At 35.7% G+C, this 14784-nt stretch overlaps 1 protein-coding gene across 2 annotated transcripts; it reads right to left on the bottom strand.

The window, feature by feature from the left end:
* Positions 1-9368: 9368 nt before the first annotated feature.
* LOC136833657 (leukocyte elastase inhibitor-like) lies at positions 9369-13901 on the bottom strand. 2 transcript variants are annotated; one of them, XM_067095816.1, is made up of 3 exons: positions 13642-13901; positions 11844-11973; positions 9369-11458 (listed from the first exon to the last, which is right to left on the bottom strand). In XM_067095816.1, the coding sequence occupies exons 2-3, from the start codon at positions 11970-11972 to the stop codon at positions 10343-10345; spliced, it is 1245 nt and encodes a 414-aa protein (XP_066951917.1). In that variant the 5' UTR covers position 11973; positions 13642-13901; the 3' UTR covers positions 9369-10342. The 2 variants fall into 2 exon arrangements, with proteins under 2 accessions (XP_066951917.1, XP_066951918.1); XM_067095817.1 differs by lacking the exon at positions 13642-13901 and adding an exon at positions 13073-13250.
* Positions 13902-14784: the final 883 nt, after the last annotated feature.

Genomic DNA, 14784 nt, shown 5'->3' with positions numbered 1-14784 from the left:
GTATAAAGTACAATTACCTTATAACTAACACATTCAAAGCTTTGGTGCGTTGAATAATGAATATATAGTCTTTAGGACAAAGGTCAATTGCTGGGACTTATGAGGCCATTTAGCGCTGAAAGGGAAATAGACAGTAAAAAGGTTTGAAAGGTGTAACTGGAGGAAAACCTCGCAGTTGTTGCAGTATGAATCAATCGTTAGGAGAGGGTGGAAAGTAAGATGGAAGAAAGAGAATATGAACGGAGGTACAGTAAAAGAATAGGGTTGCAACTAGGGGGGCCGAAGGGACGCTGCAAAGAACCTTATGTACTGTCTACAGTGCACCTCACGTGGTGCACTGACGGCACTACCCCGCTACGGAGGTGTTAAATATTATGCAACAAAGTCACTTGAATTTCTAACATTGTGCAGAATGTAGCTGACATTAATACATTAGCATCGAATGTTGCAAAATGTTCGCTATCATTTCATTCATAACTCCAGCAATAACATAGTTTTACGCAGCGCAATTCACGTCAGCTGTTTTATCATTAAACTTATAATTGTCTTAAATCTATTTTATTCAAATTTTAAATAAATATTTCAAATGTATACTCCACAATAAATCTGTATAATCTAAAATATCTTTTCACTTCCTGCCTCATGTATTTAAAACTCGAAGTAAGTTGCTTCTCTTTACACGAATAAATATTTTCCCCAAAATGGAATCCCCATCAAATTAAGGAGGACACCTTTACGTAAACGAGTTAAATATGATTGTTTATTTGAAAATAAAAAACAGAGATATTGAGTGCTGTAGCAACAACTACCTGATTTAATTAGCCGGTGACCTTTAGGAAGTTGCGTGAACAACTGATGCTTGCCTGACGCTGAGCAGATCAGTGATCCAAAATTCTATTAACATTATCATGGCCTGATAAGCGCCCGGATAAAGTCATTAACGTATTTCCACTCGTTTTTTAGTTTTCTGTAAAAGAAAACTATTGTGACGGCTTTGTCTGTCCGTCCGCACTTTTTTCTGTCCGCCCTCAGATTTTAAAAACTACTGACACTAGAGGTCTGCAAATTGGTATGTTGGTAATCCACTCTCGAATCATCAAACATACCAAATTGCAGGCCTCTAGCATCAGTAGTTTTCATTTATTTAAGGTTAAATTTTGCCATAATCGTAAGTCTGGCAACGATATAGGCCAGGCCACCACCAGGCCGTGGTTAAAATGTCACGGGCCGCGGTTCAGACAGCATTATACCGAGACCACCGAAAGACAGGTCTGTTTTCGGTGGCCTTGATTATATGCTGTACAAACAACTCGATTGCGCAGAAGAAACTTCAGCGCATTTTTTACTTGTTTAAGGTAAATAACTGACCTTTCCATATGCTTTTCATTTATAAATATCTATATTTGGGGGTAACTTGCCCCTTAAACCTGGTCTGAAAGTAACACTTACGCCTACACGGCAAAAAACGGAGTTTTAAAGGTATCACATACGGACGATTCAGTACCTCAAATGCCACATGCCTAGCACTAGGCCAGACTCGAAAAAAGGCCAGATAACTTACAATCAATCCGAAGAAATCAAGAAAAAGAAGGAAGATGCTACTTCACCACAGGAAGAAAGTTATGTCATGAAACACAGAAGCAGGAAGAGAATTCCAAAGCTAATAGAAGTGTAGAGTATACGTCTCGTAACATAATTCGCCTTACATGAAAGTAAAGTAATTTCTTATGATTAAATGCTCACCAACAATCAGTTCGATATTTTGGGAGCTTGAATTATATTTTCTGAGAGTGATTATTTATGAGAAATATTTTGCAGCCATATATATATATATATATATATATATATATATATATATATATATATATATATATATATATATATATATATATATATATATATATATATATAATGTACATATGTATGTATGTATGTGTATATATATATTACATATATACGTATATGTATATATACATATATACAGTATATATGAAATCGCTGAAATATAAAATGAATAATAATCTTTTGCAATTTGTTTCCTTAGCACTAGAGTAAAGCAATGCAAATTTCCCCCTTTTAACCTCAAATCTTTCCTAATGAAATCACCATTAACCTACGATATGAATAACAAAACCGAACTATAACGACTAACATACACTCACCATATTCCCCAAATCTGCCATAACCTTGACTGCAACGCTCGACAAACCTTAGGAGTTTGGTGGTAGCGGCAATGGACTGCAATAAGGCCTGAAAAGCAACTATTCTCGGTGACTCATCTCCCTAATCATACCACTTAATGAAACCTCCTTTCCCTAGACAGAATTCCCATTTTACTTTCTACGTATTCTTCGATTACTTTCCGATAGCGCGCAACAAGTTCTCGGATCTGGAGGCATAACAGGGAAGAAAAACTGGTACTAACAGTAATAACCAGTTTATACCGGTACGCCTTCGTGCGACCACCAATGTCGAGTTACTTTGGATATCGGCATGATTTCGAAGGGCATACGTGTGATTGTTTTTTCAGGATAATAAGAGAAATTAGACTAGTCATTCAGGGCTGGTAAATGCCCAGCAGCATAAGGCCTACAAACTTTTACTGAATCAGCTCCTACTTGCACGTTATACAAGTATGACTCAGTTGCGATTTTCGCTGCTTGACAATTTCAGACACTTCTCGTAAGACGCAACAAGTTCCAGTACACCGGTGGAGAGGCAAAAGGGGAAAATGATTATCCCAATCCCTGGAAAATACGCAAACTCATCAAGCCAGGCGTGACGTCAGCGTGAACAAAAACCAGTTCACTGATTCGTCATTTGGTGGTAGGTCAAGAAAACTCGGAAAAGGTGCAGAGAGCTTGGGTTAACAGCGGGGAAACTTCAGTTTCCCCCTGAATGCATTCGTACATACGCATACACACCGAGTTTTCCATGGAAATGTCACAAGAGCCATGGTAATAAGATGTCTTTGCAACGGCTCTTCCTGTCAAAAGGAGTGAGAGACTGGCAATTTCACTAATCAGCGACTAGGTCACTGTTACTAAGAAGCCGGATTATGAAATAACATCGATCAATCTTTCATTGCTATGCCGTTACTCAACTTTACCGCGTTTAAGGAAAAAGAATATGAGTAAGAGATGAATGATTGAGTAAGAAATACGACGCACGCGAACTTTAGGCTTGGTTCGGGAAATACAGCTCTTGTAGGTTCAAGAGATACAAAATACAGATACATCTTGAGAATTTCATAATGATCATTTCAATAGTTGTCAAGTGATTATTATTAATAATAAAAAATCTAATCAGTAAGAGATCACCTAAATATAGTGTTTTGTCATACTTATGAGGAAAAAATAACCTTGAAAATACGATTCATAAGTCGGCTGGTGTTGCTCAACTAGTTTTTTCCAAGACGACTGATATTATTTCCACATGTTCAAAAATTTCGTAAGTGGTCCAACGGGTACATGCACCACACAAACCCACACACATACTGTACATATGCAGTATACATAGATACACACACACACATACTGTACATATGCAGTATATATATATATATATATATATATATATATATATATATATATATATATATATATATATATATATATATATATATATATATATATATATATATATATATATATATATATATATATATATATATATAATATATATATATATATATATATATATATATATATATATATATAAATATATATATATATATATATATATATATCCAGTATAGCCCTTATATACATCTAGAATAACGGAACCTAGAGCAGAAAAGTACAGTAAAATGCAAATTAACACACAAACAATAGCCTATACATATATAATGTATATGTGATAATTTGCATTTTATTCTTTCTGCTCTAGGTTCCATTATCTCCTATATATATATATAAGGGTATTCTATAAGTATATTGGAGATAGTAAATCTCCATACATGCAATAATTGCTACCTAATACACATAGATGAACGCATATTTTTAATAATAATAATAATAATAATAATAATAATAATAATAATAATAATAATAATAATAATACCTCTGTGCTGAAAAAGATTATTTTTAAGAAACCTGGCAATAATTTAAACAAGAACCAACCGCCCCCGACATAAAGCCATGGAATATGAGATTTAGGCATAAAGCCAAGCGCTGGGGGGCTTGTTGATACTTTAACATCTATATTTATATATGAATAAATCTACCTTAATTTTCCTTTACAATGTCATTTCTCGTAACTAACTTTAAACGTTAACTGGCATCGCGTCAACAATTTCCATCGAAAGTAACATTGACATTCAACCCTAAAGGCCTTTTACAGAGCTTCATGGCTCAGGCTACTACTTCTTCTTCTTCTTAGTCTGTAGGTTATATGAAACTGCTTTCCAGAGAACCAAATATCAAAAGCAAATCATCATTAACCTTGTTTTCCCTCATAGGAGGTGGCTTCAAAGGAAAGCAAAACAATAGTTGCTATCACATTCATCTTGACTTCTAAAGCAACGCTGGACCATTGTTATTGAATACTGCTTCGTCCACGCATGAAAGTGTATACTGTAGGTATGTGTTTTTCCATATCTCTTAAGCTTAACCAACACCAACAAAATGACGTAAGCGCAATCAGTTCGAAAAAAAAGCCTCTGAATCATTACTCTTTCCTCAGATATGAACCTCAAGCAAACACAAAACGCGTACTAAAAATAGCACTTATTAAGTGCATTAATGTCAACATATTTCAGCGGTGTGTGACGGCGCGTAAAAACCTGTATCCTTCTCATAACCTTTCTAACATGGCCTAAGTGGAAAAATATTTTTAAGAAATATCCAAATGATTTGTTTGAGGTCATTAGCATAACGCCACTTCCAACAAATCAGGTGTCGTAACTGACTGCAAGTTTGGTTTCCAGGAACATACCAGATCAACTCTTTCTTCGATTGCACAAAAAAAAAAAAATGGTACGTTCATTAGGTCTTTCAAGATCTTTAGAAACCGCTCTCATCCTAAGAAGTTCTTTTTTAGCGTTTATTCCTCGAAACCTACTGAATTATACAGTATTTTAGTTAACGTAAAAACCTAATGGAAAAACAAGAATTTCCTGAAACTGATAAAGATGTACTCCATGCAACATGGTGAGCTAATATATCAATCTAGACGTTACTATACAAAGCAACAGTTACAAACAGGTATAGATTATAGAATTCCGATATATAGATCGGTATCAGAAGCGCCTCTTAAAAAGTTTGAAATTATTATATAATGAAAGACCTGGAAATATTTACTAGAATATTCAAGTATTACTTAAATATCTGCACAAGCTACATGTACTGAACCACATCTATCACTACACAAAGGCTTCCTAACGTATGAATAACAAGTGACTCATCAACCAAGGAATTATTCAAGGAAGGAAAGATATTTTCATAAATATTCATATTAGACCATTACCTGCTAAGAGCTAATCGACTTATTGAATCCCTATATCTAAAAATACCCCTCCTTAGCATATAACTTCAAGATCATAAACCACATTTTCTGTTATTTCATAAAAACACGATAGTTCTCGTTACTTAATAATGCATAATAAAAGGCCAGAATAGCATCCACTGCATCTGAGAATGCAATCTTGAAACGTTTACCGTCAAAAAAAAAAAAAAAAAAAATAGCTCAGTTACTTTCAAAAATCTTTAACGACCCATTTAAAGTTTCTTCTATTTATTACCTGAAACTTCAGCAAATGTTTAAGTGCATCAAAATAAAATAAAAAAAATAGTTTTGAGATAAATACTAAAACAGACTACACTGGCCCTAATAGGCTAAATAAATAAATAAATAAATAAATAAAAAGTATTATTATGAATTATATTCATAGATTAATCCTCAAGAAACACATGAACCATAATTTTTTCCAAAATCTTATCAAGAATTTGATACATTTTACACCATTATTGTTGTGGAAAGCTATTCATTATAGTCTTACTCTTATCCTTATATCTGCTAATATCTGCTAATTATGGGACCAAAGTGGAAAACCAAGGATTTTTCGGTGGAGAACATTAAAATGAGTGACGAGTGCCAACAGCAAAGGTGATATCTGCTCAAAACAGCATGAAAAACAGCAGAAAACACACATAGGTCATATATGTCATCACTAAGAATCACATGCAAAAAATCATGAAACAAAATCTGGAAAATGTTACAGTGTCATTTACAGGATTGCAGCCCAACCTAACCTAACCTCAGGTGCTGTGTCCTATCCTACCCATGGGTCCTCCCTTAACATTGCCTAAAAATTATGCCAGCGCTGTTTACGGGGATAAATCTAAACCTACCCTTCCCCAACCTAACCTTTGCTAGCCTGCCGCAGTCTATTTGAAAGGGTGCTTGGCCCCTGTAGACAACCCATTAACCTCGTCTTAAAAATTTCAGTGCTGCTTACAAGGGTACAACAAAACCTAACCTAACCTGGGGTGCAGAGTTTAAGTTGAAGCTCCATCTAATCTTTTGTATTTATACATTTCAATTGGAGAAATGAGGTGCATAAGGCATCATTAAGCAAAAGTATTGGCATTCCTCATCGTTACCCTACCCAATTTAGACAGAGTAATTGGAGAAAATGTCTGTACCTATAAAATTATCGAAGTATCTTTCCCGTGTACAATAAGACCTAGATGCTCACGTTATGTGGAGGGTACATGTAGGGATTAAAAGGCATTTACGGAAATCAGTAGTGATTGCAAACTATAAAAACGTCAAGATTTTAAAGATTTTACAATAAATGGCCCTAGAAGGACAGCTATTGCCATTTTGTGGAACTTCATGGGAAAACTTTTTTGTTGGGCATAAACTGATATGGTAATACCCATGGATTTGACTATTGGAAAGGGGACTGTTCATGTAATACTAAAAGATCTAAGATATTTACAATATGAAGGAAATGTTTAGCTTACCAGTAGGTGGCCTTTCACTTTCTATGTGGAAAAACACCTCAGGCACCATTAGGCCTACCCTCTATTTGATGATCAAGAAAATTAAATGTAGGATATTATGCCTGTTCCTTCATAGATGAAAATAACCTAAGCCATACACAAAAATTTATGTAACCTGTTCGTTAAAAAAATGTCATATATTAACCTGTTGCTCAATTTAACGTGGAAGTGGCACTGTTAAAACTATTACGCCAATTTCTCGTAGGTTGAGTTTGGCTACATTGGCTCAGGCTTAAGCTGTTACATTTTACATATAGTTATGTGAAGCTACATCAAACCCAATCAGAAAGCATCAAATTCAGTTATAACCGTAAAAAGTGTACTAAATTTCGAAAACAGTATAATGGTAGTATAATCAAAAGTTCAACCATTTTCTAAACTTACCTCAGCCTATTACAGGTCCAGTGCACAGACTTGACTTCCGTGTTCCCTTTCTGGCTCAGTTACTCGAATCACAAGACACTCATATTTAGTGTCACAATTCTTGGCCACTAAATCCTTCAAGCACAGCTGAAGCACTATATTCTACACGTTATAATAACAAGCAATCACGAAAAAGATTTTCCTATAGCTCTACCAATTACAGCCACAACCACCGAGGTACTGAGCGATTACGAGCGATCTTTAAAAAAATATTTATTACAACAAAAATCTACAGCTTACTGTATACAGTATAGTATCGTGCTAATGTTATATATTTTTAAGCATTTAAGCACAATTTTCAGAAGAGCTTTTTAATCATCAACGCTATCAATATTGTGAAGTAGATAAATTTATTTTTTTTTTAGCGTCAAATGACCTAAAAAGATTGAATCTCCTTGAATGAGTTGGGTCACTTGGGTAACACAACTTTGCCCATATTTTATTTCTCCCTCTGGTTGCATACAATTGATTCTATTATTCATATCTCTGTTATGGCTATGGAACGATTTAGGTAACAGTTATAATTAAATTTACCAAAATTATTACCAGTGTTTTAAAAAATAAAAAAAGGCTAAAGAAAGACTTTACTAAACACAGAAATGACAGTATAAACGAAACCCCCGGAAGTGATAAGGAAATGATAACATTTCCATATGCGCTGGACTCAACAGGAAAAGGCAGATAGACAAGAGGAACTGCACGTGATAATACGCAGACATTTAAGAGAATAATACAAAGACGTGAAAGTTCCGTTCCATCCGGTTTGATGTGACGTCGGACGGAAAAAGAAAAATCTACTTCCTTTGACTTTGATGGTTTCGATTTCCGTATGTAGCCTACACTTCCTAGATGTTCCTTAAGTAAATGTAAAATAGCTAGTTCCATTTTTCTGGGAGAGAAAATTATTTAAATAGACAACGAAACAGAATTCAATTTTTTCTGGGGCAGAAAATGACTTAAAATAGATGCAACATAATTCATTTTTTCTGGGACAGAAAATTACATAAATAGATAACGAAACAGAATTAATTTTTTCTGGGGCAGAAAATGAAATAAATAGATAACGAAATAGCATTTTGCAAAAGCATTGTCATAAAAACACTTATTTTTATGGTTGTCAGAGGAAAGGGGGTGGGGGAATAGCAGACCCATACTGGGCGTCATTTAGCTTCTAGGAAGAACTCAATTAGACCTAGGCACATATCAGGAAACCAATTTTTCCACTGATAATGCAGTACCATAATGTAAAGGTTGGTTATGGACGCACCCTATGGCAGATGACAAAACATGATCTGATTTACCCTCGTAATTATCAAAATTTGAGTAATTAGACAACCTTGGTCAAAGCTGAAAAAATGAGATTGGTGGCCAATAGGTTTCCATAGTTATTTTAAGTATTACATTAACTTTCCAGCCGCAAAAGAGATAAACAATCCTCTGGTTTGCTACTGGATGTCTTTGAAAGAAAAAGGCTTTTCTTGATTTACGCTCAGGGAATGGGTGTAAAGACTATGGAGTCGTTCTTAACGTTTTCTTGATAAATAATGGGGAAAAGTGGCATATTTCTTGTACCATGCTTACCTAAGACATGACACTGTCAAACTTGAATTACTTTTTGAAATGAAATTCTTCAAGGATAAAGGTTTCTCACAGGTTGCAGCTTTAACATCAATACTGCCTTAGGGACCAATAGCCTAATGCTAAGTTGATAATATTATTTGGGTGTTGTATAGTAACTTGCATAAATGATTCAACATTTAGACTGCCTTTAGACATGGGAAAAAGCAAAGTTCTTACTGGCAGACGTGGAATAATAAGACTAAACAACAATAAATTCTCAGCTATATTACGACTGATAACCAATTTTGATTCAACATTTATTTTAAACTAAAAAAAAAAAAGTGAGTACTTCGCAGGAGAAAAGAAAAGTTGACTAAATAAATGACTGAACATTTTATTCACATGTTCCTTCAACTTTCAAAAAAAAAAAAAGTTTGCGATACATGATGCAAAGGTAAAATAAATTACACATTTATACACGGATGCATGGAGCATAGCATTAAAAGGCTATCATTACCCTTAACATTAAAACAGACGCTGCCTAGTGCACAAGAGTAATTGCAGTGTACGAACTGCGCGGCCACTAGCTGTGGACGAATTCGTTCATGCTCATCATACCATGAAGAAGTCAGCCTCTTCCTTCTCGAGCTGAAGGACACAGATTTTTTTCTTTTTTACCAGAATTAACAGTGAACATGTTTCAAGAACAATGTCAAAGTCTTCCTTTAGGAAGAGCTGTTACAAGTAAACTTTGCACTTGTCTCAATATTGCACAAAAAAAGATTATTTAACAACGGCAAAACATCCAAATGTATGAAGCAATTTGAATGTGAAAAATACATGATTAACATACGGTAAACACATGAAAAATTACGCCATTTTGGTCGCAGGTAAATTTAAAAATTATAAAAGGCTCGGAATTCTTAGCTTCAAAATAATTTTTCAGTGTCATTAGTTGAATATTACGAATTACTCTATCATACAACGGGAATTATTTGAATTTGAAAGTAGATATCACAGACTGACTCTGATATGTCGACCTCAATGGAAAATTGGTTTGACTAGAGAAAACAGTATAGGAATAACTCTCTAAAGTTATTTAATTACACAGAAACACACGAGTACATGATATATATATATATATATATATATATATATATATATATATGTATATATATATATATATATATATATATATATATATATATATATATATATATATATATATAAACAATCACATCATAAAACGAAAAGTAATGAAATGCAATTTGCCCCCTTATACATACTGTACATACATACCTGTACATACGCATATGTATGTATGCATTATGGACTATATATACAGTATATAATTAAAATCCAGATGTCTGCAAAGGATCAGGGCTCATTATCCTGCCCCAGAAGAGAGGTACGCCTGTCCTCATGTGTCTGATGATGAAGATTGAAGGTCTGTTCACCTCGAAGGTTCTGGAGGTACCAATACGATTGAAAGAGATCGATGTGGAAGCAGCCGCTTCAGTCCCGGTCTCGCTGACTTCAACCACAGTCTGATGGATGACGTTATCAACCCAAACTTGCCTGTTGGCGGTGAGCCTACTGAAATCCGCACTTGAAGGGCTGAACATGTCAACCACGTTCAGATTTGTAAGTGCGTTCTTCAGGTAAGTCTTGAAATTCAACCGCATCCTGGGAAGGGTGACGATTCTGGTCGAGTTATGCATCTCCCCGATGTATCTGTTGAGTGTTTGGGCGTCGAGGGCGAACTCGACCTGCTGCAGAGTCGAGTCATCCACTGGGCCATTAGGCCTAATCAGCAACATGCCATATTCGTACCCCTTGTATGGAAGGGCGATCATTTCGGCATTCAGTTCGCGCATCTCGACGAATGGGACTGTCATGATGCTGCGCATCATGGGTACTGTGATGTTGGAGGAGCCGGTGTTGAAAAAGCCGTCTTGGGTCTGCTGAGGGTCGAATGGCTGCTCCCAAGCCCCTTTGAAGTAAACAGTATTTGTTGCTACAAAGGACGTCTGCGCGTCAAATGGCTGACTGATAAGCTGAGAGATTTTTCCGTTGGTTTCGCTCCTCACCCACTGGTTCACAGCTTCCATTGATCCAAAGGGGTCATCACGGAAATTGAGCACACGCACAGATGAATCATAATGCTCCTGGGCTAGTCTGGTAAAGTTGGACAGAATGTTAGCACCAGAGGCTAGAAACAGTCTAGTAGCTACGTTGACAGCAACGTCGTTGTTCAACCTTGCCAAAGATTGTAAGATGTTTCTGTAGTTGCTGTGGATCATGATGTCTGGGGTACTGGCAGAGTAGAGCAGGGCATTCCTCAGCTGTGTGTAGGTCGTTCCTGAGCTGCCACTCATCACCAGAGACATCAAGGATGCGATGCTCAGCGGAGAAAAGGCAACATTGCCAGGTTCCCTCCACAGGACCTCAGACATATCCAGCGCAAACTGTAACAAAAAATATCAGATTTATTCAATGTGATTTGACATAAGAAAATCAATTCCTCTTTAAATATTTGAAATGAGAAAAACTCTTTACTCTTTTTCTGGTTAGCTACCCCCATGTCAAAATATTAAAAATTTAGACAAAATGTGCAGCTCTGTACAAGACTTCACTGCAATACAACCCAAAAACTGAGAGCCTCACAAAAATATGTAAATGTGGAGGTTTTTTTTTTTATAAATCAACCACAATTAGATCATCCACAACAAAACTACTGTTCCATGTAAGAGAATCTGAAAATATTGGCTCATTCTGGATTACACTGCAGCACAACAAAAGTATTCATAACAGAAAGCATTAGGCAAAGACCCTGGGCGCCAATATACATACCTCATTAATAATATCACCCAGCTGGAGAGTGGACCCTCGTCTGGCGTGTAATCTTATTGTTGGGGTAAGAGGTCCAGCAATGCATTTTGACAGGCACAGCAAGGCCACTGTCAGAACTAGAGTCTTCATTCTGTAAACACAAGAACAAGAATACATGAGTTGAATTGAATGGAGTGTTTAGGCCAAAGGCCAAGCTAGGCCTGGACCTATGAGGTCATTCAGCACTGAAAGGTTTGAAAGGTGTAACAGGAGGAAACATCACAGTTGCACTATGAATCAGTTGTTTGGAGAGGGTGGAAAGCAAGACGGAAGAAAGAGAATATGAAAAGAGGTACAGTAAAAGGATCGAAAAGGGGTTCCAGCTAGGGGCCGAAGGGATGCTGCTAATAATCTCAAGTAATGCCTACAGTACACCGCATTAGGTGCACTGACAGTACTAGATATTTTAATCTAAACAGTGTGCTGTAACCTACATAGTTATCAGTAACATACGATCCCTCACTATAATTTAAGGAAATAAGACTATGGCAATGTTGTTTTAATATGTACAAGATTATCTAAAAAAAAAAAAATACATATTTAATTATTCAATATGGAAGGAAAATCTAAGACGAATAAGATGGAATTTCTAAAATGAACTTATTTTGCCAGATAAAATTCCTAATCTCTCAGAAACAAGCAGACGTGACAAGTTGAGGGTTTCATTCTCACCAGAAACATGAGAAAAGGTACTCAATTCTTTTATGGCATTACTTCTTTATGTAAGAAATTAAGACAGCAAGAAAGTTACGACCTGTCATAAATTTGCAACGATCTAAAGCATTTATGTTATGACTTTTAACTTTCTCTGTTTCAGAAAAGTTCTCCATATTCTCCAAAATGTATATGACTTAGAAAAAATTGAAGTAAACAGCATGAATAAAATTTTACTCGGAAACCCGTCAAATAATGGAAAATATTTTGTGTATATTTTTTTCCACAGTGGGAAAAAATATTTTTGTTGCTCATGGTACCAACGTTCTAAAAACATTTAGACTTATACGCACAATGCTTTCAGTCATATTTAAAGACACGTAGCTACCTTGAAGACAACGCCTTTTCTGAATTCACTTAGTTTTAGTTATTCTATGGAAAATATTTGCCTTGTTCGATCTGAATGTTACTTCATTGAAAATACTAAAACCGATTTACGTTGATAAGTGACTCATTTCAGTTTTAACTGCGTTTACCTGTTTGCCTATTTGTGAGTTGTCAAGTCACAAGGTACCAAAAAGTTAATCCTGAAGATTTTGTTGATCTCAGCAACTAAATTCATAGACATTTGTTTCCGGGGTTTTATTCAACAATGTCACTACAATAGCCGGCTGTTTAAAATTAGACGGTCAGCATTGGACGTTGAATATTACTGGACATCTTTCATCTCACTACTGTATGTTAAACATTTGGGGCAGCACTACACTGTGGACTTACAGGCTGTCATATTTTCTGAGATGGTTTTATCACGGGAGCAAGTGAACAAGCAGTGAACTCCATCACTTCACTTTCATTTATTCAACTCCAGAGTTTCTAAGAGAAAGCTTTAGTTCACAATACATTCTTTAAGAAATGAGAATTTGGTTAGAAATATCCTCTATTTTAAGAGGTCACTAAGCTCTCAATTCATACGATTGTTCCTTCGGCAATATCTTGCCAACAATATCTTGGTCAGAAACCACAATCATTGCCTACAATTCCCGTCGTCTTCCGCTCACAACAAAAACAAAAGGGGCACCAAGTATTCACTTGCGGAAGAACCTACCTGCTGTCTGGGCAGTCGTCACTTCCTAAGTGAATTTCAGCGAGCCAGTGCGCCTCCTTATAAACGATCTTCTTCGGTCTCTGCTTACTCAGAATTAAGTCCAGAAAGGAAGTCCTGCACTCACTCCCGATGGGAACTCCAGGTTCTACGCACAGGCCGTCCCAGATCACAGGAAATTGTAAAGGGGTGTTACGAGTGTTTACATCGGTCTCAATCTTCTCTACGGTCCGGTTGGCTGTCGGCTACGGTTGCGAGTTGGTAACTGAGCCTGTGTACGTGCCAAATCATTTTTAATTAAAATAAGGGATAATGCGTTCTTATATAAGACGTTACAACTACAGATTATAAAACAAATTCTTTAAATTTACTTATTTATAGATACGGATGCCTATTGTTAGAAGCAGTCGCGAGATAACTGTAAAGATATTATTATTCGACTACTTGGTAACTGAGAGGAATTCCTTCAGAACCAGAAAACACTTGGGAAGCCCCAGTGACGTCAGGGCCGATCCCACCGCCCGTTTTCTTTCCCTTTTCTGTCAAAAGTCCCAGTGAACATATTACCCTGTGCTTAGACATTGGGGACAATAATCTTGTAGATTTCCCGTGGGAAAAACTCAGTAAATAACAATAATGATAACTGAAAACAGTTTAAATAAGAATGACTTATACTGCAATTATGCTTTTCATAATGCAGACAACAGTATTATATAATTCAAGAGACTCATTTCTGTTTTAAACACACAAACCTTATATATATATATATTATATTATATATATATATATATATATATATATATATATATATATATATATATATATATATATGTGTGTGTGTGTGTGTGTGTGTGTGTGTGTGTGTATACATATATACATTCTTTCATTCACATTCAGAGTTGGCTCACTAATCCCTTTGTGCAATGCAACTTTTGTTTTCACGAACACTTCTCTTCCATTTATTTATTGATTGATTTATTTATTCATTTTTTGCATACAGCCTGTTATACCTTCCTTGCTTCACTTTTTCGGTGACTTAGTTCTTCCAACAATCATCCATTATATTTAGTCCCAAAAACCTGTCTTGCAAACACTTTCTAAGTCTTTTACTTGTCCATGCTGTTTCTCTTCAGTGTCCGAATTCAA

The sequence above is a fragment of the Macrobrachium rosenbergii genome, chromosome 52, assembly GCF_040412425.1.
Source record: "Macrobrachium rosenbergii isolate ZJJX-2024 chromosome 52, ASM4041242v1, whole genome shotgun sequence".
NCBI lineage: Eukaryota > Metazoa > Arthropoda > Malacostraca > Decapoda > Palaemonidae > Macrobrachium > Macrobrachium rosenbergii.
This window is presented reverse-complemented; position numbering and strand designations above follow the sequence as displayed.

What these genes read in the sequence shown, in the direction of transcription:
- LOC136833657 (XM_067095816.1), bottom strand. Translation starts at nt 11,972, where the DNA reads ATGAAGACTCTAGTTCTGACAGTGGCCTTGCTGTGCCTGTCAAAATGC. An exon ending in TGGGTGATATTATTAATGAG is followed by an intron (nt 11,459 to 11,843) that starts GTATGTATATTG and finishes TTTTTGTTACAG; the next exon opens with TTTGCGCTGGATATGTCTGA.